The 27,764-nt window shown below is 42.1% G+C and overlaps 1 protein-coding gene across 1 annotated transcript in view; it reads left to right on the plus strand.

Moving 5' to 3' along the window:
* The window catches only part of LOC142576127 (nose resistant to fluoxetine protein 6-like), a 68,778-nt gene extending 41,371 nt beyond the window's left edge, over positions 1-27,407 (plus strand). Inside the window, exons 10-16 of the mRNA XM_075686087.1 lie at positions 11,324-11,489; positions 12,773-12,855; positions 14,752-14,874; positions 17,611-17,731; positions 20,445-20,634; positions 21,363-21,505; positions 25,911-27,407. Of these exons, the coding sequence (XP_075542202.1) occupies positions 11,324-11,489; positions 12,773-12,855; positions 14,752-14,874; positions 17,611-17,731; positions 20,445-20,634; positions 21,363-21,505; positions 25,911-26,129 (1,045 nt within the window). The 3' untranslated portion in view covers positions 26,130-27,407. The remainder of the gene's footprint in view (positions 1-11,323; positions 11,490-12,772; positions 12,856-14,751; positions 14,875-17,610; positions 17,732-20,444; positions 20,635-21,362; positions 21,506-25,910) is intronic.
* The last annotated feature ends 357 nt before the right edge of the window (positions 27,408-27,764 follow it).

The following is a 27,764-nucleotide window of genomic DNA, read 5'->3' on the forward strand; positions in this document are numbered from 1 at the left end:
TGCTCAAGTCTATGCATTTTGTCTTAGCTTCCAAGAGGCTGTGTGTATTAGACGAAACGCGATGCAAATTTTGAAACTACAAGAGACCAATTGTAAAATTATTTTCTTGCGTAACACAAAAACTAGTTTGATAAAGCTTTACCAATTTAAGAACAATACAGTGTTCTCTCATACATGGTATTTGGCATAAATTTACTAGGGCTGCCTGATTGGTAAGTAGGCCGATAAACGTACATCAAAACTGACTTCTTTTTCAAATTCATCCTCCTCTCTCTGCTCTGCTGCATAATGTATCTTTCTGAAACCAGTTCTTGCACACAGCACAAGTCCTAAACACATGGATTACATAAATTTACAGCTTTTGCTGTAGGTCACTTTTGTGAAAATAAAGTTAATAAGCCATTTGGTCCATTTTTAATCGGCCATAATAAAGTGAGCAGTGGCTAATAAGCAGTTAAGTTTTTGGTGTAAGGCCTCTCTTCATTGTCGTTAAAAATTTGGCCCTCTTAATGAAGGAACCAATTTTTTTGGCTATGCCATTCTATGATGCATAGTTTGGTGCGTTACACAAAATGTGACATAGTGTTTACGCGAGTAAAATTTTTCTTTGCTTTAAGTATTGCGTGAACTTGAGATTTGTTCTATATTGAAGGGCCCCCAGTTTTCAAAAAGAAATTCCAAGTGGTCATGTGCCAGGTTGGAACAGCTGGCATGGAATAGCCTACTGACACAAATAGGGAGGGTCGTGTACACTTGACTTTATGTTAAGATACTATTATTGATCTAGAAAAGACAAAATGGAGGATTCCATCCTACAAGCAGCTCTTCACATTCATTTACACTTTTGCACGTTTATATACCTTGAGTCTGGTGACTTGTGCCTGTTTTCATCATCTGCTATGTGCAGATGGTAAACTTCAGATTTGCCCTATGGTGCAGAATATTTTGGTGCTTATATATTTGGATCTGTGTTTTTCAGGTTGCCTTGAAATTTTACCCAAGCCATGCCACATACTCTGGCCAGGCCTCTTGCGAACTACGTATGACCAGGCTCAACACATCAGTGTCGACCGAGTCCGGAGATCAAGGAAACCTGCTGTGCAACCAGCGCGCAACACTTGGTGACCCCTCTACGTGTTCCATCTATTTCACAGCTGTACCTTAGTTTCCATCTATCCAAACAGCATCACCAGCTGTTTCTTATCTTATCGATCACTTATCGAACCATGGATGAATGTTGTGGTGGAGTGATTTTAACAGACATTCTATTTGTCTCTTCAAATTCTTTGCAAATATTTCTATTAATATAATTCCTATGTTTCTTTAGTACCTAGTTTTTAATAGTTCCTTTCTCGTAAAGTTCTTACCATCAACTCCTGCTATTATAATGTATACCTGTCTTTATGCCCCGTTTCTCATAGTTCTTTTGTACTTGTGGATGTAATTGATAGGTTCTTAATTCTTGTTGTACGGAAGGCTAAAATGCAAACTTACGGTATTTTGTCTTCGTTTGATAAACTACAGCACTGCAATGTGTTCAAGAAATTTAACATAACACGGGCTCTGGTGCAGGATAAATTTAAGAGCAATATAGAGTACTTATTTCAAGCACCCGTTATTTTTGAAAAACTCGAGGATATAAGAGCACAAGAAAGAAAATATTAAACTAGAGAAACATGGGTTCCCCTCATAAGCCTGGTAATAATGTGACTTTTTTTCGCTGCAAAGATACCAGTGGTACTCGCATACAAGGTTTGAGACGTAAAAGCTATGATACCCTTGGCATTTCTCAGTGCTTATTTGCCACACTGACGAATGTCAAAGGCAGCATAGGTTTCATGCACACATTGGTTAAATTACACCTTTTGAGTATTGCATTTCTGAAACATACAGGTTTACAGCAGTGCTTTAAATAGCAGATGTATTTCCTAATTTTCAGAATTTGTTAATGCGAGATTAACGTTACAGGTCATGTATAAATAATTTTACAGACTATATGTCCATGGATGCATGCTTCTTCTGATGACGAAGCAGTGCCATGTGGTCGGGGGATAAATGTCTTTCAGATTTAAACATTGGCTTCCAGGTCTGGGTTAGTCTCCTACACTGAGTATTCTAGGTCAGAGCCCATTTACTAGAGGAAAGTGAATTAAACTAGGAATTGTAAACACCAAAAGATCTTGTTCGGGACAATAATGTGACAATCAGCAAGGTTCTTTGTGCATTCATTTCCAAATTTGTGAGATTATATTTTGACTGGTTTCACTAACGCGAGAACAAATATTTGTTTGTTCTCACACTAGAGTTGGCTGCCCCCATTGCCACACAACCCCTTTACAGGCTAAAAATTCAGTGTATTAATAGGCTGTTTTTTGGTTTTACGCACTCAGTGTTAAGGGATCCAAACGGTGACATACAACAGAATGCAGAAAAATGACTAAGGAATACAAGCAGGGCGTGGGGCTTTTTAGGCAGATGCATGCATGTGCTACTTATAAAACTCCCTATGGTATGCCTGAAGGCATTTTCTAACCCTTTTGTAGAAACACTAACACCCACTTATTAAGGGGAAATGCTTCTCGAAACAACTTCTTTTAATTATTTGTGCTAGAGGTTTGAATATACTGCCATTCATAGGGAGTTTTATGTAGATTTGAATTGTCATTGGTTTTTGTATAGCTGGTGTTTTTTAGTTATAAAATATTTTTATGCACACTTGTAAATATTTCCCAATTATTTTTTCAGGCTACAATTTTTGGTAATAATGGTATTCGTTGCAGAAAGGGCTAGTACATGGCATTTAATAAAAAAGGTATTGATCTGTAGATTTTCTGTCTTCAGCATTTGTTCTGTTCCGCAGCTGTTTCTTGAAATCTGAAATGATGTACCCATCTCCTTGTTAGCGATAAACAGGGAAATCTGTCAGTATGTTTTGTTTAAAATGGAGCTGACCAAACCAATAGTTAGGCTATTTGCTAATTATAAATTACAACAATAATAGTACAGGACCATAAAAACAGATTGATGCTGATGTGCCCAGCTACATCCACATAGCTGTGCCACACAATGTGCATGTGTTCAGAAGAGCCAAATGCCCCAGATAGAAAGCAAGAGTAACTTATTGTTTGTCATCTTGTACAAGCAGATTATGTGCCAGATGTAATTTATGCTCAGTAAATACTTAAATCAGTCATGTGAGGTGTCTCACCTCAGGTTGCAAGTTCGAACTTCTTGTTTTTATTTTGTTTCCTTTGTGAGCATGAATGACTTAGTTGCCTTGGCACATATTGTCAAAACTGTTTCTTCACTGGGAATCGCAAAATTTTAATTACACATAATATTCCCAGTTACTGATATGGTAGACTTCGAGCTTAATTCTCTTATCTTTCATATGTTTATCTACCAAATAGTTTTATCATTCATTGAAACATATCCATGCAATGCACAGTGGGAACCCAAATTATAAATATCTGTTCTTGCTTTCTACCCTGCTCTACAACATAATGAAGATACAAAGCAAAACTATAAGTTTCCAGTTGTCCCCCATAACCAGAGTTTCGCTTAGAATTTGAAAAACAAAATTGACATCCTGCTATGGTGTGAGAGTTCCTTTGGGCACCAAGTGAACTGCGTAGCACCTGTGCTAGAGTACACAACAAAGCAGAAAATCGCACCAGATTTTTAAAAAAATAATTAAATTAAATTATGGGGTTTTACGTGCCAAAACCACTTTCTGATTATGAGGCACGCCGTAGCGGACGACTGCGGAAATTTTTACTACCTGGGGTTCTTGAACGTGCACCTAAATCTAAGTACACGGGTGTTTTCGCATTTCGCCGCCATCGAAATGCGGCCGCTGTGGCCGGGATTCGATCCCGCGAATGGCAGTGGTAAGTTAAGAACAGATGTTTTATTTCGCGCACCATTAATGTGGCTTATCATCTGCTCCTGTTTTGTTTTGTGGGAACGCATACATTGGGAAGACAATTTTTCGCACCAATCTTACCTTAGCGGGACACCAGAGAAAGGTAGAAATCAAGAACAGGTATTCACACTTTGTTGCCCACAGTGTATTATCTGGATGTGTTTCACTCTGCAAAAGACTACTGTGGTAGATAATCATAAAGACAAAGACAAAAGAATTAAAAGAGGTATGTGTCAGTCATCCTTACATGACCTCCAGTGTTTATAGAAACACTTCTTTCTGTATATGTGCCAAGCCGTTGGGAGGCTTTACGTAACTCAGTCATGCTTTCCAAGTTAAAAATCGGAATAAGGACAATCAAAAGAACATCATATGAGTGATTTGTAAATGTGGCACCTAATGTAACTTATTTACGTATGTGCTGAGGGTAGATTACAGCCAGTGCATAATCTGCTCTTACAGGATAACTTGTGATGAGTAAAAAAAGCCTTCCTCACATCTTCCTCTTCGTTTCTTTTGGATCTTGGTGCACCATGTGCATTGTTACAGCTGCTTGCATGCAGCTGGGTATAGTTTGTTTATGTGTCCTGCTTCCTCCCTTGTCCTCATTGTTCATGTGCTATCTTTGCCGTAACAAAATACAGCTACCTGTGCTACATATTTTGTCAGCGTGTTTGCATTATGGCAAGTTTTGTATTAGTGGTTATTGCAATCTGTGAAATTGTCTGTGTCAGCTAATATGCTTCGTCTTGAAGAAGTATGTTTGTCAACATAAATAAACAATTAGTATAAATGTTGCTGTATTTATTTTTGTAATATTATCTGTTGTGAAGCTTTTATACACTGTTGCATGTTGTATGACAGAATAAAATTGATGCACAACTTTTTAATGTGGTATTTTCAGATCAATTTTCAACTGACGCTAACACGCACAAGTTGTGGGGGAAAAGTGGCAACAAGAGTACCATAAGGTAAGACAGCTGTTTTTACTGTTAGATTGGATTATCAATTGCCAACCAGTTGTTTTCAGCAAGCATAGTTTAATGCATAGATATGTAATCTGAGTTGGAATATTGTTTTTATTGCACTTGATGATCTGGCTCTCCTTTGTACATAAGTGCAGCCTTTTTTATTTGTTATGTGTAGCTTACTTGCTTAAAATGTTAAATCGTAAGTTCTAAATAAAAACACGTCTCGAAGAACAGTGAAATAGGTTTAACGTATAAATGTTTTGACATTAGAGACTTGTGCAGTGCTGAATTGAACTTCTACACGAGTTCCATAATATTTTGGGGTCTCATTATGGTTCTGAGTTGCATTGCAGTGTCATGCATATGCGCCTGCAGGCTACATATTGGATGTTTATTTAAGACTGTTTTGCATGGTTGGCTATTGATCCCAGTTTAATAGTAATGAGAGCTGTCTTGCTGTCATGGTGATTCTGTGCTGACTAATACGTTTGAATTTTCCAGAAGACGACAAAGGGTGATGAAATGTTAACTTTTTGTTGCTAACCTGCCATGTCCTTTTTGGCAAGTTTGCTATGGGTTCTTTCTTATATGTTGTCTTTTTACAGTATTCATCTTAAGAACTAGCCATAGTCGTGTGTACTTACAGCAAAAGTTGGTGACACATTTTGAAAAGCAGCTCGACACTGCCATCTGAGAGTCAAACGACTTACATGGATTAGTTATTTTACTCTATCTGCAAGAGTCCTGCACCACGCACTAAGGGTAACTTGACACACACTGCTGGAGTCATCAGACTCATCAAGAATAGTTACCCGAATCCTTCAGCAGTGGTCATGTGACCCTTTATCTTGAGTCGTCTGACTCATGCAGAATAGTTAACGGACTCCCTCAGCACTAGTCGTGTAACCCTTTTGAGAGGGTTAGGAGACTACTACAAGAGAGTGTGCATGACTATTGGGTGTGGAGTCACGTAACCACCTTGTATCGAGCACAGATAGTCTCGGGACTCTCTTCCGAAAGAGAGTTCGGGTGTCTCCCACAAAGTGTGTCGTATACGTGGCGAGTCCAGACTCTCCGAAAAGAGTAAGAGATACTCCTTTTTTTCTTAGTGTGTAGGTGAAGTGAAGCTGCGCGTTCGGCTCATCAGAAACATCACCGGATTCCTGTACCACTTACAAGAACTGATGCTCCGAAGCAACTTCAACCTCTTGCTTGCCACACCACACTTCTACGACGGAATTCACCATGTTTCACCAACTAACGCTTTGCATTCGCTCGACCCTAACTTGCGACTTCGCCTGTCACATGGACTCGCCCATCGCGAAACAGCTTTACTGTGTCGCATGTGGACCGATGGTCATTAAGGGTTACGGACTGGATTCCAAGGGAAGCGAAGCGTAGCAGGGGGCGGCATAAAGTTAGGTGGGCGGATGAGATTAAGAAGTTTGCAGGGATGACATGGCCACAATTAGAACATGACCGGGGTAGTTGGAGAAGTATGGGAGGGCCTTTGCCCTGCAGTGGGCGTAACCAGGCTGATGATGATGGTGATGATGTGGTTGGGTGTCGTATTTACCAATGTCTGTTCATTCCTAAAAAGAACGGCCAAAATTGCGGTGTGCAACTTATGCGGGTGAGCACAAGTTGCACACCGCAAGTTGAGCACCTTCTGTGTTGCTGCTCACATTCGGACACTAAATGAAGTGCTCTACAAACTAAACTCAATCTGCTAGATAACAGAGCATTCGCAGGAGATATCCTTGACCATGGACTATGCAGGCTTGCATGCAAAAGGCCACAAAAGCACTTCTGCACTTTATTTTACAGCATATTTTACTGCACTTTTACAGCATACTCTATGGTACCGCTTACGATTGTTGAGACAATGACGTGAGAAGTAATATTGCAGGTGTTGAGTCCTTTTCGGATCTGTTTGTACAAGTGATACTTCTTCGTAATATTTTCTCGAATCACCACAAAATAATACAGAGTAAACCTTAAACGCTAAGAAAAACATGCCTTTATCAGTTACCGCGTATATATACGAACTATGGTAAAAAGTGTCGAGAAGATTACGTTCCTTTTTATTTTAACCAGTTGCCGAAAGAAATAATTCAACAGCATTCCCAAAAAGAGGCCAAACAACAAATTAAAGCATGGTTACTTAGACCTCAAAATACTTGAAAGGGATTGTGTGCTTATGTTTTTTAAACAGTTCTTATCATTATTTACACTTTTGTCTTGTAAACAAAAAGATTGTGATCTTTTTTATTTATGTGTTTCCCAAAGAAATAGAGGGAAATTTTATTTTTCAAATTAGTTTTTTTTTCTCATGCTACTAACACAGTAAAATATTCCTGTTCAGTGTTCTCTTCAAGCTGTTGAGATATGTAACATATGCGTCATACTTCTTTTGCTAGCAGCGAGCTAGCACCTCATGTCTGCCGTGACCCGCCCACAAGCGACTTGCGCTTATGCGGGCACGATATGTGTAACAAGCTGTGAACTGCTGAAATAAAGATGTACGTATGTATGTATGTATGTATGTATGTATGTATGTATGTATGTATGTATGTATGTATGTATGTATGTATGTATGTATGTATGTATGTATGTATGTATGTATGTATGTATGTATGTATGTATTAAGAATACTGGATTATATGAACGCTTGTGACAGCGGAGATTCTTCTGCCATTGACTGTGAATGATTGGGTTCTTTTCTTTCCTTATCTATTCCTTCCTTTCCGCCTCGCGAAGTGTAGGGTAGCCAACTGGGCACGCCCTTGGTTAACCTCCCTACCTTTTCCTTTTCGTCTCTCTCTCTGTCTCCCTCTCTCAGATACGCCATTCACCAGCACAATTAAGTTGGTTTAGAGAGGAATTTTTATTTTGCGCTTAGATTTTTAAAGATAATATTGATAAGGACTGACCAATATGTAACACCCCCAAACACTTGGCTTTTTTATTGCCCTAATCGTTCTCACCTGACTTCTGGCTTCAAATATGCGGAGCTTAACCGTGGCGCACCAAGGTATAGACCACGTCAAAAAGTGTGCGTGTTTTGCTGAGATCTCACCTACACTAACAACAAGAAGATATTAGTGTGATTAGGGTTTCGCACGAACTTCAGGCGCATCGAGCGTATCTTTATGCTTAGCGTCTTACGGCAGCTTAGCGGCTCAAGGTTAGTACTAGCTTGTGTGACTTCGTATGCGCTCGTGGTCATGGTGCCGTCATGGGCGCTGCATGGTGATCATTCCAGTTTCATGAGCGAACTCTCGTCCAGACGTCGTCGTCACATCCCTTATGCCCAACAAGAGTCTAATGTGTTGTACAATGGCTGGGACCGCTAGGTCAGTGCTCGTGGTCGTTGCATCATCATCATACTGTCTCGGTAATGCAAGTCCCGTCTTGCAGTTGTCGCCTTGCAGGTTAACACACTAGTTATGCGCTCCTGGCCTTGATGCGGTCGTGGTCGTTGCGCCACTGTCGTTCCACTTTCATCATTGGACTCTCTTCATACTGTCATCGTGACGCCACTCTTTTCCCGCAGTCATAGTTATCTCATGTTTGTCATGTCGTCGTCGTCACGCAGTTGCCTTGCAATCGTCATTTCAGAGACGTCATCCGTTCGTCGCCATACCATCACCGTCATACAACCTCCGTCATTTCATAGACATAATTCCGTCTTTGTCATTTTATTGCACTTATGGTGTCGCCATTTAATCGAGATTATGCCACATTTGTCATCCTATTGCCCTCATTACATCGTCGTCATACTCTCTTCGTTACGCATCTATTACCCTACTCCGTCTTCATGCCATCGAGGTCATTCCATGGTCGTCGTTCCATCTTCATCTACCGATTGTCTTAATGTCATCGCAGTGACACCGTCGTCATGACACAGCTACAGCCACGCAGTAGATGCAGTAGATGACCACTGCAACGACATGCAATAGTAATCCACCAATTGCCCTCATTCTATTGTCGTCGTGCTACCGTCATTACACATCGCGATCACTTGAGAATCATGAACCCTTTGTCGTCATACCCCCTTTGTCGTTCCATCGTGCTCACTGCTTCGTCGCCATGCAGTCGTCGTCAGGCAGTCATATTCAAGGCCCATTCTGGCAAATAAGTGCCATAGAAAAGTGGATCTGTACCAGAGATAGTGCATCTCGCATATGGAGGAAGCCATAGAAATTTCAGAATGATAGCTGTAGATTGTAATGAACGTGTTCTCGGCACTGCGGTTTTTCTCTGCATTGCTCGAATGCTCACACTATTAAAGTGGCTAGCCACGTTAATAGTGTATACTACTAGTATCGTAAGATGGACTATGCCTCAATGTTTTTGTTCAGTGATTTCAAGCCATAGAAGAATCATTGTCGTGTAGTGTAAATGTCATATGTGTCAAATTTGTGTACCACGTAGTAGTAATAGGCCAATCTTGCGATGACGTTCACGGTGTGTCTAGGACGTGCGCGGTTTTACTGTTCCAACTACTGAATCTTCATGGTATTGTGTTGTAAAATGTATGTTTCGATGACTTGCGGATTAAAAAAACCGTAGTCTTTAAAGACGAAATGAAGGTGTGTGCGCCTATTGGTGGCTCGTTTCTCCTGTTACATTTGTGAACGTATCGTGAGCAGAGTACCTGGGAGCCGTAAGTAGTCTACCCGATCGACGTACAGCGCCATCAAACGAGGTCTATAGTAATTGTTTGTCAGCTACTGTAACAATAATTCGTTCCGGAGTTCCAGGGGGCTGCTTGGTACATATCGCATAGATGATGGGGATGGCCATTTATTAGCAAACTTTAAGAGAAGCTTCGAAGCACCAGAAATGAATATCTGCGAAGGCACGTCGGCTAATACTAATCTTATGTTCAATCAGATAAACAAGATTCGGCATTTAAAACGTGAAACGCTTTAACACTCGTCTTAGCTGTTCCCAATCCTTCTCTATAAGGCCTTCATATAGTCTGTTTATGAAGACATGTCAGCTGCATGACTGTTCACTCATGTATCTGTGATGGTGTGAAAATTAATACAGTGAGCCGACTCCGATGCGTAGGTAGTGACGCCCGCTGAATGTGATGTGCAGAAGCTATTGTAGGAAAGTATTAGAAAAATTTTCAAATCTTTCAGAGAATTCGGTAGAAGTGTAGCCAAGTAATGACATCAAAATATGGCACATATTTTGAATGTTTCCTTTCCGCTGATCTACTTCAAAGCACTACATCGATGTTGAAATAGCATTTTAGTTCTTGGAAAACAATCATAACTGATCATTTACGGCATCAGTTTTCACAAGATTTTCATGGTCATGCGCTCCTCATATAATTGTAAATATAGTTGCACTTGTAAGGGAGAAATAATGTTTTCTTTTCCCTGTCCAATACTTATGCAGCAATATTACGTGTTCGACGTTCACAATGGCGATGGCGATGAAGGCGTAGGTGATGCAAGCGCTGCTTTTTTTTTTCATTTATACGTTATGTTCTCCAATGAAGAAAGAGCTAGAGTATTTAACCGAACGAATCAAAAAGCGAGCGCTCCCCACTCTTTTTAATTTCTCCTGTTGTAGCTCACAGTGACTTGCGGGCGCAGAGATGTAAAACTTTCAAAATTTTCATCAGCGTAATTAGGGGTTCTCATGGCGAGCATTTACAATTAGCCTCAATGATTTTGTCTCCCTCCTGCCTGGAAAACGAGGCACCAATGCATTACCCACGTTTTTATTTCTCTCACATGGAGTGAATAGAGAAGGCATAAATGGCAGCCAAAGAAAGAAGCAGCACAACGGCTGCTGGATAAAAAGAAATATATTATTTATTTATTTATTTATTTATTTATTTATTTATTTATTTATTTATTTATTTATTTATTTATTTCACTACCCTGAGGGCCCGAGGACATTACAGAGCGGAGTGGGTACATTCGATAAAGTGGAAAACGAAAAAACATTCAGTAGTTTCCATATTAAAGATAAACTGGTACCTCTACTGTCTTTCACTTTTTTGACCATAATTTTTTTCCATGTATACCTATGAACAAGATTGAAGAGCTAAATTGTACTCAGGTTAATTTTTATTTAAACTTAGTGTTCCCTCGCACAAGTTACATTTCAACAGTCAACCCCGCGGAGTTGTTGCTTCCGTTTGTCTGAAGAGCGATTTCGCATACTTTTGGCATACACCTGTTACGCTTACGCTTTGTAGTAAGCATAATGACACGTATTTGTTATATTGTGCGTCATGCTCAACTCTTTCACTGGTATAGTGAGATTCTAGAGCTTCTTGAGCTGTACTTCCTATATAATGCTGTGCGTGTCGCGAAACATGTAGAAATAATAAACATCAGTAATAAAACGTCTTCAGGTTCTGATATAAAAAATAACAGTCACCTTTTTTCCTTCGCAGAACGGCAATTCCTTTGTTCTTCATCATCATGTGCTTGTATGTCCTGCCACGTCTCGTATCTGGACCAGATACCAAGGCCTTCTTTCTGGAGTTGTACAGTGGCATGGGTCGCTATTGGTTGCACCTGCTCCTTATGATCAGGAACTACGCTGACACAACCGCTTTGGTGAGCTCGATGCCTATGTATGATTATCCTAAGGTAGTCCTAAGGCATAATCACAGGTGGCGCCCTTAGATACCGCAACGGTTTCGGAAAATTGAACGATTCCCTAAAGCAGTGCAATCTTCCCCTTTCGTAATTTTCACGCGTGCATGACATAGATAGAGGTTTGAGAGAAGACAGCGGGTGGTCAGAGCATTCATTGCCATTCCTAAGTAAGGAACAGTGCAAATTTCCGTTAATTCCCACCTCACAAGACGGCCAGCCTTAATGTCATTAGCATTAAATTAACTTAGCCGCACACTATATTGCTACCGCAGACACACGAAGGGGCCATCTTGATGCCAGTCAAAATGCCAAATTACACCACCATAAGTGTGTCACTTCGTAATCGGCGCACCTGATTTGAAACTACGCAGCGCCTCAGAATCCTGGGGGCTTCGTCACTGCAATGGACTGCATGAAGTAGCCCCACTGGACGCGGAGGTGTCTATTGTGGGCGGGACGCTACAAGGGTAATACATGAGGCTGCGTGTCTCTTGGGCCACCCTGGCACATTCACTGTGGGGGATTGTCGAAGAATGCAGAGGTACCAATATCTCATTCACCATGCCAAAGTTGTCTCTTTGGGCAAATATATTGCGACACATACTCAGGGACCAAAGTTGTACGCTAGGTCAGATCAAGGTAGCACCAAGTTTTCTATTCTGCCCTAGCAACCCACATTGCTTCCTCGCCAAAAGTGCAGCCAACACATACCTAGTGGCCTAAGCTAGTAGATAAATGGCGTCACTTGGTTTGTGAAAGAGGCTAGATGCAAACATACCGCATAGCAGGTAATGTTATCAAGGGATGTTAGTCGCATTAAAATCATCTTTGGCGTCTATATCAAGCATGCATTAAAAGAGAAGCCACATTGTAAGGATACTCCAAGTGTGCAATACACAATGAATATTTAGGCCTATTGGTGGTGCCTACAGCATGAAACATTGTCTTCAGGAGAGTGCTTGCGCCTATACTTTGAAGATAAACACAAAATTAATTTACAGTACTTCATTATTCCTTCCGAACTATATGTGTCTCGTTCAGTGGAAACAATTTAGTAATAAAATTTCTGATAAAATGTCCACTACATTTCATTTCGTTTACTTATTTCCCACGAAATGCAGGACACTAAAGAGAAAAACCGAAGAAACGGCTTCATAGTTTCTTAACCACTTTTCAGCCATTTTGCCAGTTAGGAACGTGTGAAACACCTTCTGCACTGCTACAACTTTGTGTCTTCGCAGGATGTGCTCCCCCACGTCTGGTATTTATCAACTGACTTCCAGCTCTTTGCAATCTCCCTCCTGACGTTGCTACTATTCAAAAGGTGAGAAAGGCCCAGGAAAACTAACAGAGGATTCATGATATACAAATATTGAGCACATTTTTTCCTAATATGTGCTTCATGGACAGAGTGCTCATGATCTTTAGTGGCAAGTGACGTATGCAGAGCTTTTAATGATGTTCGCACCGCAGACTCGTGAAACTAAAGATTGCTGCTATTAACAATTAGCAAGTCCCCGCAATTCTGAGGCCAGTTTGTTATGCTAACTTTCTCTGATCACTGCAAAGTCGATAAGCGCCTATGTAAAGGTGGACACTCTATTGAGACATATGCACCGAGCGTACTGAAAAACGTTGCATGACCAACAAATATGAAAAAGAAGGCTCCCAATATGACTTTGGCCCTAAAACTTCGGACGATGAGGGACGCTTTATTATTTTAATTTACTAAGCTCACATATTCATATTAAGGTTCACTTTCGCCAACTCTATAGTACCGACGGTTATTATCCACATCCAATTTGCCGTTGTTTTGGGGCGCTATCAATAAGCCTGCCTAGGCACCTAACCAGGAGCGACCAGGAGCAAGCGCGCACTGGCAAGCGTGCGTGTGGTCTGATCTGAAGTTCCGCGTGGTTTGAGGCTAGTTGAGCGTTCAAAACTAGTTTAAAACAGCGAGACCCGACGGCTATGAGTCTGATGAGCAAGGTGGCGAAAGTTTCATTCCTAGGGTGGTAACTGAGGCTGAGCCTGAGCAGACAGTCGTAGGCTTCTTTCGGATGTATGTAATTCTTATATGAATTTGAATGGATATTTTAGTTTGCTTCAATCTGTTTACTAAACTTCTTCAATGAATATACACAGTAACACTGGGATGAACCACACTGATCCAAACGCCTTTCTTGATTGACGTCAGAGATTGGTCAATAGGAGGCATGTGTTTGAATCCGCTATATGCGTATTACGAAATAAAGCGTCTTGAAAGGAATGAGTAGCAGGCTATTGTTGAAAGTAGAATATTTCAGAGAACGGTGACATCGCGCTCCACTTGCGAGCTCCATGCGTAGCGTACGAGTGCAAAACTAAGCTGAGATATTCATACCAGCTTATGCTATCCGCGCACTATGTTTTTAGACAAAGTCGGAGGACCGCTTTAATCCGTTCAGTTCGTTCAGGACCACTTTAATCCTTATGGATGCTAAACATTTCACAGTGTGTGCATTTTACTTCAGTTAGTAGATAGTATCTATCTTTAGAACTATGCAATTTTACTGCCACGGGCATGACTGGCGGGAGCTCGAAACGTCTTATCGTTTGTTTTAGCACTTGTGAGAACATCTGATTGTCCTTGGTCTGATAGAAGCACCGCGCATCTTCAAGGGTCAGACTGATACAGTGCCTTCAAAGTTGGCGTCAAAAGCCGGCGCAGCGTTTCCAAAAGATTTTATGGCAGTTTAATATAAATGAGAGCAGAAAGCAATCAAAACGTGTGTATATAAAGCCTCACACAACTTCTGTGGACACTCCGTAACACGTTTTATTCCTTTTCAATGCGTTTGTCAGTAGAACTTGCGTACGTATTACCTCAAATTGCAGTATAACGTATTATCCGAAAACTTTCTTCATACGGATAGCTGGCACATCGGCGCACAAGAATAGTATGATGAACCAGAGCAGCCAAATATTTTCAGAGAATATGAATGTACTCGTTTACACATAAAGACCTCAGAGCGAGGCAAGTCTTCCCTAAGTCCTTGCTTCTAGACATCTTGTGCCTGGGTAATTTGGAAGCGAGGTGTTGAATCCCGGACTTTAGAGGGAACTATCGCAAAACGCATATAAATATGGTATTGTAGATTATGCATACCCGGAAACTGGTCAGTAGCATTTTTAATTCATTTTGCAATGCACCAGTGTACCGTGTGTAACTACTTCACAGGCGGAGAATGCTAGCCATCGGAGTATTCATCGCCATCTCCTTACTGGGCTGCGCCATCGCAACTTGGTCAGTGGGCGGTTCTGTGCTGCTGCCATTTATGGCCTTTCCAGCACCCAATTTACAGTGAGTAATATTATAATCACCCTTTATCTACATAAGTGGAAATTGTCAAAGTCCAATAGGCAGAGAGAGATAAAAATTTTTATAGAAAGGAAGAAAGCTTCACCAGAGACAGCTGTGGTTGACTACGCTGCATAGGGAGGCGGAGTGGTGCGCATATATGACAGTAAACTGAGGAAGCAAAACATAAAAGTGAGCAAGACCAAAGAACGCAAGCCACATGCACCATACACCGCTAGGAATGGAGAAGTTCACTGACCACAGTCCAGAAAACATCGCCGTCGGATCTCCACGCGATCTTCTGTTTGGTCTAAGTACTGACCTACTGCGTTTCCAACTATAAATTTGTATGACCAGACTGTATTCTATTGAACGACGTCCTAGAAATCTACCTTGGAGGCCCATACACCTCAGAAGCTTGAGATGCACAAATATAGCGTTCCACGCTGAGGTCTCTTGGTGGCGCTCCATGAATTCAGTTTTGCTCAGGGCAAGACGAGAATTCATTGTTTCTGTACCGAATTCCCAAAAAACAAAGTAAACTTCAGGTATGTTCTGGAACTCACTGCTGTGTCAGCTTAAGGATATAGTGTGCCATATAGCGCTCTGGAAGTTATTGCGATAGTGGAGATTCTTTTTGACTTGGTACTAAAAAAGATCCGTATTGTAGCTTCAGGGAAGTCAGATGCCGCGAAGAAACATTTTCATGGAGGCGAAGTCGGTCATTTCGGCTCACCCTGCGGTGGTTTGATTTTCGCCCCTGCGGAAGTGATCTTGCTCCGAACACTCACGTGATTTTACGTGAGAAGCTCTGTGGAAGAAGTGCACAAATGAGTGACACGATCGCTGCACTAATTTTATACGTCGAATTATAAGCTAGTCCAATTCGTAACCCATGAACCCTTCTGGAACATTGAACATGCCTGAAAATGAAAACAAATTTGTTTTACGTTACCTATAGGTAAGGATGCTTACGCTTCAGCAAGTACACCACTTTAACCTTATCCCCTTCGCCCAGTGCAGACTAATGCACCCAATTGTTACATCGGTTAATCTCTGAACTTTCACCTCCTATTTCTTTTATTACGCTCTCTCCAAGGGATAGAGAAACAGAGACGGAGGAGAACTACACATTAGCCTTTGCCGACGGGTGACATCAAATGACAGTTGCACTTCGGCTTTCCATATTTGAGCAGTTCCGTTAGATGTTACCTGCTGCCTGAAAAATCATCGTGTAAGGTACCACAGCTCTTCTCAGTCTTGCATGCCCCAGCATTTATTTCCGGAGTGTCCCCAGTTGACAACGCAAGGTGCATTCATACTTTAAAGTAGCTTAGAAGTCACAAAAATATTTAATCTTGTGTAGACCTCTTTTCAATCTTTGCAATTTTGTACATATTGAGTGTTGCTTCGATTAGTCGTCAAGAGCTGTTTTCAACAGATACGCGTACTATGCCTCGTTGGTACTGCAGGGATCGAGGTGGCTGATAGAATGGATAATGGAGAGCGCGCATTCAGTGCTTTTACTTTCGCTGGATTTACTTTAACAGGCATCAAGTCTTAGCTTTACGCTGTGCGACTCAACTATTTAAGCTCAAATGGTTCCATAAGCAGCGTGTGATATCACTCCTATACAGAATCTTTTGGTTCTTAGCAAAGTGAAAAAATTGGCCACTCGTTTCATATGCTGCTCCATTGTCTAGATTGGATCTAGCCTCCGAGGCACATTGTTTCCCATTATAAGGACGCTCCAAACTAGTTTATGCGACAAGCTGAACGCTTCAGTGAAGCATAATCTCACGGAATGCCGACAATATGACCAACAGTGAGTTTAACTTTGTGACCGCTTGTACCTTCGTTAAGGGCGCATTCTTTCATTTAGAGGAGTGTTGAAACCATTGTCGTGGTCAAGTTGATGCATGCCATCATTGTCTTTCACAATTCCTTAGCTAGAGGGCACCACCTTCCTCAATTGTCTCTGAGTGATGGTTCAGTATTATGCATTCTTCTTACTCTGTGCAAGTTTGGATGTTTGTATAACGCTCCTTACTTACGCTGTCTGTTTATTAAGCTTATGTACGAGTTTCAGTGTCAGTTATATTTGAAGAAAGTATGTACGAAGTGATGACTACACTAAGTAATTATACCCTGCATTCTTCACAAATGACAGTGGCGACAGAAACTGTGATCTTCTAACTTTAATGAGGTCGCGTTTCACTGTAATTAGTTCCGCTTTGATTTTTTTCTCAACAGAGTATAAATTTTTGAATAACCAGCGGAATACGAAGGCCTACATTTAGTTTTTGTACCTCTTATGAAAAAAAAAATACTGCGGTCAAAAAATTTCTATCACTCAGCATATTTCATGGTCAAGCGATCCACAAGTAGTGGTGGGTAGAAACCTATTCATAGTTTTGAATGCATGGCTTGAAGTTAATGTTACGCCAAATCACTTCACGCTTCCAAACTCTTGTGCTTCTATACAACAGGCCTTTTCTGATGCTTCTTTTTGTCACGAAATCCAGTCATGAAAAAAGGCGTTCTTACTTAGATGACGATGGGAGAAGGTTGAGCAGCGCAACGACCCTCAAATTTCTATCCTCTTCTTTTGCACAATACGAGTATATATAGATAGCCATCATGGCCACATTACATACAGATGTACTGTGCATACAGCCAAGTAACGCTGTCAATAATATTATTCTGTATTCATGTGTCTCTTTTCTCACTCTTTGGCAGTGTAATGGACAAAACGATGAATGATTACTACGTCCGACCATACTATCACGCCGTCTGCTACTTCAGCGGTTGCATAACGTACCTCCTGATGGAAGACTTCAGAAATCGAAAAATCACCAAGGTATCCCACATGGCTTTAACCACATTGTTTAGCAGTGAAAGATAAGAAGTTGTAGGTGAACTGTTAACAGCAATGTGCACTACATTGTCCCTTCTTGCTCAATAAAACTGTGCAGCTTCATGCAACGCCTTGGAGAGCCGCCATATGCTTATTAAGTTGTAAAGCCTCGCAACCACCTGAAGAAACGACCTGACAGCAAAGAGTATTATGCGCAAATAAATGTGTTAATGGAGTTATATCAACTTACAAAGAAAAAAGAAGGAGTGAGCCTCTTATGGAGAACTGAAGCAATTTGCCTTGCGCACGCCTAGCCTGGTTCTTTGCTTGGAAACGATTATAAATAAAATGATACGCGCAAGGACGTGAGAAAACACAAAGCTAGCACCGCCCGCAGTAATAAAGTACCTTGTTAATAACACTTTTTCGCAGAAAAGTTTAAATTATGGGGCTTTAGGTGCCAAAACCACTTTTTGATTATGAGGCACGCCGTAGTGGAGGACTCCGGAAATTTCGACCACCTGATCTTCCTTAGCGTGCACCTAAACCTAAGTACCTGGCTATTTTCGCATTTCGCCCCCATCGAAATACGGCCGCCGTCGCGGGGATTCGATCTCGTGATTCATAGAAAACTTGATAGCGCCTTCGCATCAAAGAATGCATCGGCAGCAGTATGCATGATCGACATGCAAGCTGTATCTGAAGGTGCGAACACTGAGGTAGACTTAGGATAGTACATGAAGGGTACTTTAGGACGCATAGAGGTGGCACAGAAAGTGTCTTGTGTCCTAACGCGCAGTGCACATTTGATTCAGTTGCGATCCTACTCACTTAAATTTCGCAATAGTATTTGGTACAGGCAAAAATTGGTCGAATTCGATGCGGACACGCACAATGAGGCCGCCGATTCTAAATGACATGCGAAAGTTTCACATAATAGTAGCATGTATATACTGCTGCTCCACGTTGGTGTAGATGGACAGCGCTGTTAGCGCCAAGCAAAAGAATGCGATGGACCAGAACTATCTCCCTTAGAAAATAAATCGGGACTTTCTGAAAGAAGGTTCTCTGTGATGAATCAGCAGCTGAGCTAGCGGGAGCTTTGCCCACCAGCTTGCAATGAGCGGGGATCACTGTAGTACAAGGCTGTCCAATAACGCACACGTCTTTGTGCGTGAAGAACTGGTGTCATTGAATGAATAGTCGTTAGCGCTTTGTGACTTCAGACTCTTATCAGTGATACGCCTGTGGGGCTGTGCGGCAATGAATATCAATTCCTAGACTAAAAGCTAGGCTAAGGGCGTCCTTTTGGAAATTTTATTTTCAGCGCTATGTGGTCTGCTTGTAATGCAGCAATATGTATGCATGCGCTGGAACCTTCCCTAAAATGTGAGCCAGTCTTTCTAGACCAAACTCTTGTGCGAGTGATAATAAGCTTTCTAGTGCGGCCGTTTCTGTTTTCCTTCTATTACATTAAAACAGTTATGAACCGACTAATCCAGTAAAGCGTTGTGAGCCGTACGCTGCATATAATTGCAGCTCTCGTATAAAATACTCTTCAACTCACCCCCTCTCCCCCTTAACTATTATTCTGGCACAAATCTAGCTTTCTTACTTCAGCGACTGGAAACTAGGTACAAGCTTTGTTTAGGACGAGGAAGATAATGAACTGTGTGTATGAGCTTCTGCGGAAAATTTTGAAACCCTCCCCACGTGTAGGGTAGCAAACTGGACTCAGTCTGATTAACCTCCCTGCCTTTCCGTCTTCCCTTCTCTCTCTCTCTCTCTGAAACTATGAAATATACCATCGGAAACAAAAATTATATTTAAAGAATGGCCAAGAACGCGTGATAAAAAGCGGTCAGATCGTGTCACCCGACGCCTTCGTATATACCAGGTCAGGGCAGTTCATGTTCGCAGTCTTTTCTTCCATAATATTACTGTTATTTGGTTACGTGGTGGAAAGTAGGTACTGACGTCACATGTTGCCTGCGGATATGGGTAGCCATGTTTCCGGTCGTAGTCAAAAAGAAATCACCAGCTACATTAGTTCAAAAACATTTCGCTTTGTATCCAAGTACAGATATATTTTAGAAAGGAAATAGAAATGATGCAGGATAATATTGATAACGAAATTGATACAACTGTAATGACCCCCTTCGTGGTTAATATTCCTAAAGTTATGCGAATTCTTTCGAGCGTGCTACACCTTCTTTTGCCCGTGCTAACCAAGACAAGGAACGTAAGTATGAACGCACTTTATAGAGCCATTGTCGCTTGGAACAAACGCTTTTAAAACTTTTTTCGCGCTGTCAATTGCAGAGTGTTTAGAGGACGCGTATCTTACAAAACTGCAAATGCGAACCGGATTTTGTCCAGTAGGCTCAGTGAAGGCAACTTTGGCGTTTCCGTCTTCGAACTCAGGCAGACGATTACATTTATTGAGTGCTGTAAATGGTAAAGTAGCATACCAAGCGGCATAATTGACATGTATCGCTGCATTTTATTTTCTTTTAAGAGCCCTTTCGCCTACTGAAATGGTCCTTCATCAGAGAGTGCCCAGGATGCGGGCAAAGAATGACTTACGTTTGATTGACTGAAAAAAAAGTGCTTTCAGATTCCACTGACTATCTTAATTAACTTTATCTTTGAAAAATAGCGAGAAACTGGTATCATTCTACATAAATATTTTGTACGTCTATTTTTTGCTCTTCAGGCAACGCAGATTGCTGGCTGGTGCATATCCCTCAGCTGCGGCTTGTGCTGCGTATTCATGAAGCTCCCCTGGTACAGGAGCCCTAATCCGTCCACAGAAACCGTCAAACTGATTGCGGCGTTCTTCGATCGCCTTCTTTGGTCGGTCTTGCTCATGTGGGTTACGCTGGCTTGTTCCTCGGGTCGTGGCGGTGAGGTTTATTGATAACACTGCTTTTTGCTTGTTGCGCGCTTTTTCGTGTCAATTGCTTGTTTTCACAATCGAGTGTTCAGTCGATTGCATTTAACATGCCAAAGCAACACCTATGCCGTAGAAGACGCCGTAGTGCGAGACTTTGGATAATTCTGACCACATGGGCTGATTTATGATGAAATGCTTATTAGGAGACCACATTGCTTACAGATGTCGGTTCCTTCATGCTGCGAACCGTGATAGAATGTGACTCATACATGACTGTGTTGTAGTCACGTGTTAAATGTCACTACAACTACAGTCATTAGGTTAGGTTAGGTTAAGCTAAATAGTTGTATTTTTGTCGTAACCAGCTTTAGTTGCGACGACCTAGTAACAATGAGCCTAATAGCTTACGTGCGACCAGTAAATGCGTGGTGAAGGTTTAAGTGACTGGCCGAGCTCGTTGTCTGTTTCTTTTATTTCTGTTTACTTATTCTCACTAGCTATCTTTCTACATTTGCGTACGGTAGCAAAACGGGAACAAGCTTGATTATACGCTGAGCTTTTCTTCTATGTTTATCTCCGTCGCCCATATTTCTCTCCCTCTCCCACCTGTTTCATTGCCACTCTATCATGCGAGCTGTTTTGTGAACACGGGCACGGAATTGCAGTAATTCAGTTTAGGTGAACCGTTATGCATATCTTAAGTTTCACTGTGCACGACGTTGCTGCGCTTCAATGCAGGGTTAGTAAACAAGCTGCTGTCATGGAATGTATTTGTGGCACCGAGCAAGCTTTCGTTCGGAGTCTACCTCATCCACCTGCCTTTCATCCGGCTCTACCTGCAGGCTTCTAGGGAGCGTCTATTCTGGTCAACGTTCAACATGGTAGGGGGAGTACATTTCGCACTCTCCAGCATAGGGATCGCTAAAGTGAACTCGGCTTTTCCACTGGAAATGACTGTAAATTATGGTGACAAGTTTAACGCTTTTGTCGGCACTGTCAAAATCAATGCGTACGGCAGATCTGAACTGCCACGATGATGAACGTAATTCCTGTATGTATCAACATCACTGGTTATATATTTTTATCCTTTGTGGCATTAAATTACACATGCATATTGACTTCACACCGAAGGAGTTTGCACCTTTAAGGCTATTTTGGTGTGTTCTAAAGGACATCCTTTTTTTCCCATAAAAAGGAGGTTTTAGCAAACTAACACACTCCAATAAAATATTGTTGTTTAGATGACATCATTTTTCCCTACGGAGTTTTGCCGGAAGTGCACTATATATTTTTTAATGCAATACGTTTTATGCCGACATTCACCTAGTGGTTCAGATGTCCGCCACTGGCGCCGGTGTCCACCGCACGAATTGCAGTATGCTTTGCTAGGGCTCTGGGAGAAAATGAAAAGAAAACATAATTTGGGCTGCCTCGCCCTAGATTCGAACTTCGGCCCCACAGACTGGCAGACGTAAGTTTTACTCTCTTAAGCCCCTCTGCTGATGCTGCAGGCTAGAGGAAAATTTAGCCTGGAGAGCCCCGTCACGTGGCTATAGCTACTATAATAGGCTGGCGGCACGCTGTGCAGCGTATCTATTAGCCATCACATATATTCAAACTTCTAAACGAAGGCTGTCAGAAAATTTTAGGCAAGACATGAAAGGGGAAGAAGAAATAGTCGTAGGTCTCCACTTCACGATCGAAGAATGGCACGTCCACAGTGAAGCATGTGTTGTTCTTATCGGCAGGAGATAACTTTGGATCCAACTGTCAGTGTTTGTCATGACACACAATGATCCAACTGTCAATACGGCACGAAACGGTGCAAGACTAACTGCGAATAACATTGCGTCGCTTCTGATGCGTTACCAGAAAGACTATGCGTCGGGAGAGCCCTATTCATCTGAAGCTTGGCAGCTCTTCTGAAAACCATCGAACCAAGCTCAAAGAATTTAAACGAAGCCGGTGGCAAAAAGAAAAAGACAGGATATGAAATACAAGGCTGTAACATAGGCGTCTCCCTGCATTAGCACCAGAGACGCCACCTATGTGATCACATGCCGTGTAACCACTGTGACCACGTGCCGTGTTTCAAGAATGACTTAGCGCAGACTCCTGCGAGGGAAGCTCGTGTAATTTTTTTACGTGCTAGAAGCGTTGAAGCGCCAGAGCACCCTTAAACTCTTCAAGGTGTACTTCTCACAGCTAACGCACTTTTAGCACTCCGAAATAAAGCGGCACTAAAATTATCCTACTAACATGAGCACCTCTTCTTTGAAATTGCAAATAAACCCCCAAGAATGCTTTTGATGCACAACGCACCCATGATGGTGCATTCTTACAGCGAAGCTTTATATGGCTAGCCGATTCATCCGTCCGTCCGTCTGTCGGTAGCCTGTACGCTCAAAACTCCATCCGTACGCAGTTTTGGGCGGTGTTTTTTTGAGTGTGTACCGTACACATGCACTTATTTATATGAAATTTATTTATCTAAAAGAGAAGATTGTGATTCCAGTGTTGTTTGCCGCGAAATATTTAAAGTAGTTTTCTGACAAGTATTGTCATAGATTGGAGGCACTTCAGAAAAAAAAAACAAGGTTAAGCCATCAAGTACACGATTTCTTAATATAGGCCCAAAGACTAATATTGCAAAACAGGGGCCCCAAAGCTTGAAACCGCGAAGGTCAGCCTGTTGCCCTAATCTCTAATATGAGGTTTGGCCAGCGGACTTAAGCCGCATTAACTCTTATCTGCGAGATACACGACATCGCCAGTAAAGATATACGCTAAAAAACATAATTTTTGAGTCCATGTATTACTTTCAGGCACGAGAAGCTCCGAAATTTCAGTAGCTTTTAAGAGATCTTTGTTACATTGTTTGGCCGCCATTAGCTTTGCGCATGCTATGTTTTCTCGGCACTCATTTTGCGTTGAGGTGATACACAGCACGAATATGACTTCGCTCGCTGCTACTGCCGTGTTTTCTCACGCCAGCGTTTTGACAGCGAGTTTCCGCGGTAATCGAGTCATATGCGTTCATGTTAGCTTGTGCGTCCGTGACACAATGGTTGTTAATTTAGTTAGTTTGCCTATACTTACAAGTTTATAGGGTTTATACTATTACGATCCTTACTTCGTATAGCTGTCCACTAATTTTGCATCGCTGTTGATGCTGTGGCTTTCGGATGAAACTGCAATTTAAAAAATTTTCCGGCGGAACACTTATCAGCGGCGCGTCAATCTACAATAAACACACGAATGAGGCGGAGGAAACCGCAATAGCCTTGGCTCTTCAAGCCGTAAGAGGCCCCGACGGCCTTTATCTCCGACTCGCGCACGGCGGTCGGGGCTTTCTCGTCCGCTCTAGTTTCTAAACACGCAGCCGGCATAGTCAACAGATCATTTCGTATTACTACGGCAGAAGAAACTAGAGGTCACACCATAGCGTGGTTCCCGGCCCACGTGAACGATCTAACCAACCAAGCCGGCAACTGCCTGGCGCGTGAATTCACGGGCCGCGCCCGAGCTAACGGTCCTGCTCTCGCACAGGATTGCCCCTTCAAAGAGAATCTTACCATCTTTCACGAAATTACGTCGCATTGCAGACAAAGCAGGAGGAAATTTCCTCCCCGCAGCCCGAAACTGAACAGGGCTCAGGTCGTAACTTTCAGGCTCCTACAGACCAGGCCCTACCTCACCCCCAGAGCCCTTAGTTGGGTAGACCCGAACTTCCCGCAGTCGTGCTCCAAATGCGGTCACGTATACTGCTCATTCAACCACATGCTCTGGCTGTGCCCGTACAACGCGGGCTCCGACTTTCAGTAACAGTCCAAGTAGGACGCCTTGCTGAAGAGCTCGGATTTCACGAACCAACTACAGGCCGTCCAGAGGGCCCGCGACGTCGCGGAGAGTCACCACATTCTTGTCCGGTCGTAGGCGGAGCAACCCACTTGATTGGGGAGCCTTCTGTTCCCCGCAATCAAATTGCTCAGGACACCCTAATACAGTTCTTGTCACGGTCACTGTCATTCGTTTACGCTTGCGCGTACAGTGATGCCAACTTACTGCAGTGCACTCCTAGATATAAGTTACGAACGTGCCGTATTGCAACGCAAGAATGCCGATTCCCTGTGGAACTAGGACAATGCAGGAGTACTAGAGCGTGTTTCCTCAAATAAAATCTAACCGCTATTTCTCTCTATCTATCTCCTAATACATAGAAATACTGCCTTTGTGCAACTTCTTAACTGATTTTCACCTCCTGTAGGGTATTGAAAAGAACCGGCAAGCTACCACCAGCGACAGAACGGAAATTCGCATTTATCAACCGCAATATTTTACTAATAATAAATTCAAATAAACGACCAAAGTATTCAAAAAAGCTTTTTGCTGACGTACATATCGAGAGCACAAATTAATAAAATCAAATGAACCTTAGCGTTTGCAATACTTTCGTCACTTCGATATCTGAAATATTCATACGGAACGTCAACAGATTGGGGGCGCCTCAGCGTGCTACAATTGATGACGACGTCAAAGACAAGTTCGTCCCGATTCACGTGAAACGTTATTTTAGTTGCGCTTGCACCAGCACTGTACACCGTGTGTCTCTGTTAACATTAGGCAAGGTGTTCAAAGAAAAATAAAGAGATTTAGAAAACATGGTGCAAGATACAGTTGTCAAGGCCCATAGTGTCGCCTGTCAGACCACTGAGAAACTGGTACTGTAGGTCCTATCATTGCACCTCTCACTGTGTGGTTTTTAAAACATTTCTTTTTTGTTGAAGAGCTTGGCTAACGTTAGCTGGGACACGCTGTACATACCATGTAAATAATTATCTGCTAGTTTTTCACGTAACCATTCCAAACCATAGCTGCGAGGAAATTTGAAGCGACAAAAAATGTTAACTGGCTTAATTACCTTTTTTTAGAGCCGTCATCTTATTTATTGCTCTGTTATATATCGGTGCTGTAAATATATTCAGGTAGAGAGTGCCTCGGCAGCTCTGTTCCACTGTTTTACGGCAAGAAAGCAGAACTAAATATAAATAGAAACTTAAAGATCGGACAACGAAGCGAATAAAGATAGCATCGCTGCATGGGAGACTCCGCTCGGCGTATAACGTTCGTCCCAGTCACTAGTGAAATTACATGTACACTTAATAGTGTTCATCCCTGGATGGTCTGTTTTATATTGGCATTATTATTATCTCTCTATTATTGAAAACCGTTTTTGCTTAATTGAAGCACACTGTTTTTACCATTGATGATTTTTTTTTCTTTCAGGCCTCAATGTACTTCGCTGTCCTTGCTTGGAGCTACGTGCTGGCCTACTTCGTCTATCTTGCGTGCGAGGCTCCGACGGCCGCACTGGACAAAAGTGCTTTCACGAGCATCATACAGGGAAGCGAAAATGCGCGCACACTGGAGAATAAGCGGCACCTGCACGGGATAGACGTGCAACACGGGAAAAAAACCGAAGACGGCATAATTTCTCGCTTATAAGGGAGGCGTGACCGGACACATTCTACTTTTAGGAATAGCAAAGCTGCACGAAACACATGGATGAACACGAAGACCCACAGATGCATCTAAGTGCTGTGTGTTTGCACCGCTTCTACGTGTTTCGAGTCTCGCATTTCGCCAATGTCTTAGTGCTGCCTCGCTGTGCCAGCATCGAACTAACCAACCGAAGCATCCGACCTTGCGAGCTGAATTATCTTGCTTTGGCATTCAACCATCTGCGTCTGGAACAGCCACCAGCGGCACAAAGAGGACACCTCAAGCGTCTTTACAACCGCGTCGCTCATTGCTCAGTGACATACCGCAGGAGTGACGCGTGCTGTGCACAATTGGCTCCACGATCACAAAAATTCCGCGCAAACACAACGGACAAAGAACGAAATCCACGCTGATTTTCTGTAATCATGAATCAGACATTCCAACTAGACCAATTATCTATAGTTGGCTCACGCATACATGTGCTCAGGGATGTCTAAACCTTTTTCTTGCGAAATGTACATCTGCACGTTCACCATGTTGTGCCTTCATATGTGCTTTTGTTTATATATGACTCAGTAAACGCCAGCGAGTGTCATACGTAACAGGCTGGGCTATTCATTCCTTGTGAACTCTCAAGGCAATAGAAATTCATATCTATGAACCGATGGAAAGTTCATTTCGTTATCTCATGCTAGAGGTTGTGTACAGAATGGAAGACCTCACTTATAATTCAAACACGTTCCAGGATTTCAGGAACATTTTTCACAATATATTTAGTTCTTAAGAAGCACTTCACGGCTACTTTAAATTGGCTAAATGTAAGTATTTATAATATAGGAAGGTACGGAAACAGCCCTTTCGGATTGCTCTGGCGTTCTAGCTGTTTTTTTGTATGTGAGAATAGGTACTGCTTATTTTATTTTTTCGTAAAGGAAGCAGGTCGTCACGCAGGTACAAACATTTCTCGAAGCCGAGCTTTTACGACAACATTAACGGTGGGGAACTATTTGTAGCAGAATCAAGTTTACTCCGATCGTTTAATGAAATCTATAGCCGTGGAGTTTGTAGAGCTTACTACCGAATATAAAGAGCCGGTTGAGAACAGAGTGAATGTTTGCCCCACGAAGGACGCGTCGCATTTTCACAATATATTTTCACAACATAAAAACATGATATCTTTGAATTCTAACGAGCATTTGCACGTTCTACGATGACAGCGCTTAGTGACCACTGAGATTGTACTTATGAAACGTCTATTGAAAATAAACGCTAACAAGTGGAGCATGTGTGAGTGCTCTTTTTTTAACGATGTGTCAAGTTGAGATTATGGTGCAATGTATTTTTCGCTGTTTCGTGCGAAGATATACAACCACCCGGCGATGTGTTGAACCGCTTTAAGGAAAGAATATTAGCTCGTACTTCCCAGCGTCTTTATAGGTTGCCCATTTGTATTATTTTCGATGTTATTGCACTGTGGCGAAGCAAGGGTTCAAAAAAAGGCAATAAAAATTGATGGTGCGTAGCAGAACCACTGTCCTTCAAAAAGGCAGGCTGTTAGAACGCAAGGACGTTTCTGAAACATTCGTTTATTTCCAAGCATAGGCGCACTTCCCTCTCTGTGTGCGCGCCTCTCTCTCT

This window comes from Dermacentor variabilis, chromosome 3 (genome assembly GCF_050947875.1).
Source record: "Dermacentor variabilis isolate Ectoservices chromosome 3, ASM5094787v1, whole genome shotgun sequence".
Lineage (NCBI taxonomy): Eukaryota > Metazoa > Arthropoda > Arachnida > Ixodida > Ixodidae > Dermacentor > Dermacentor variabilis.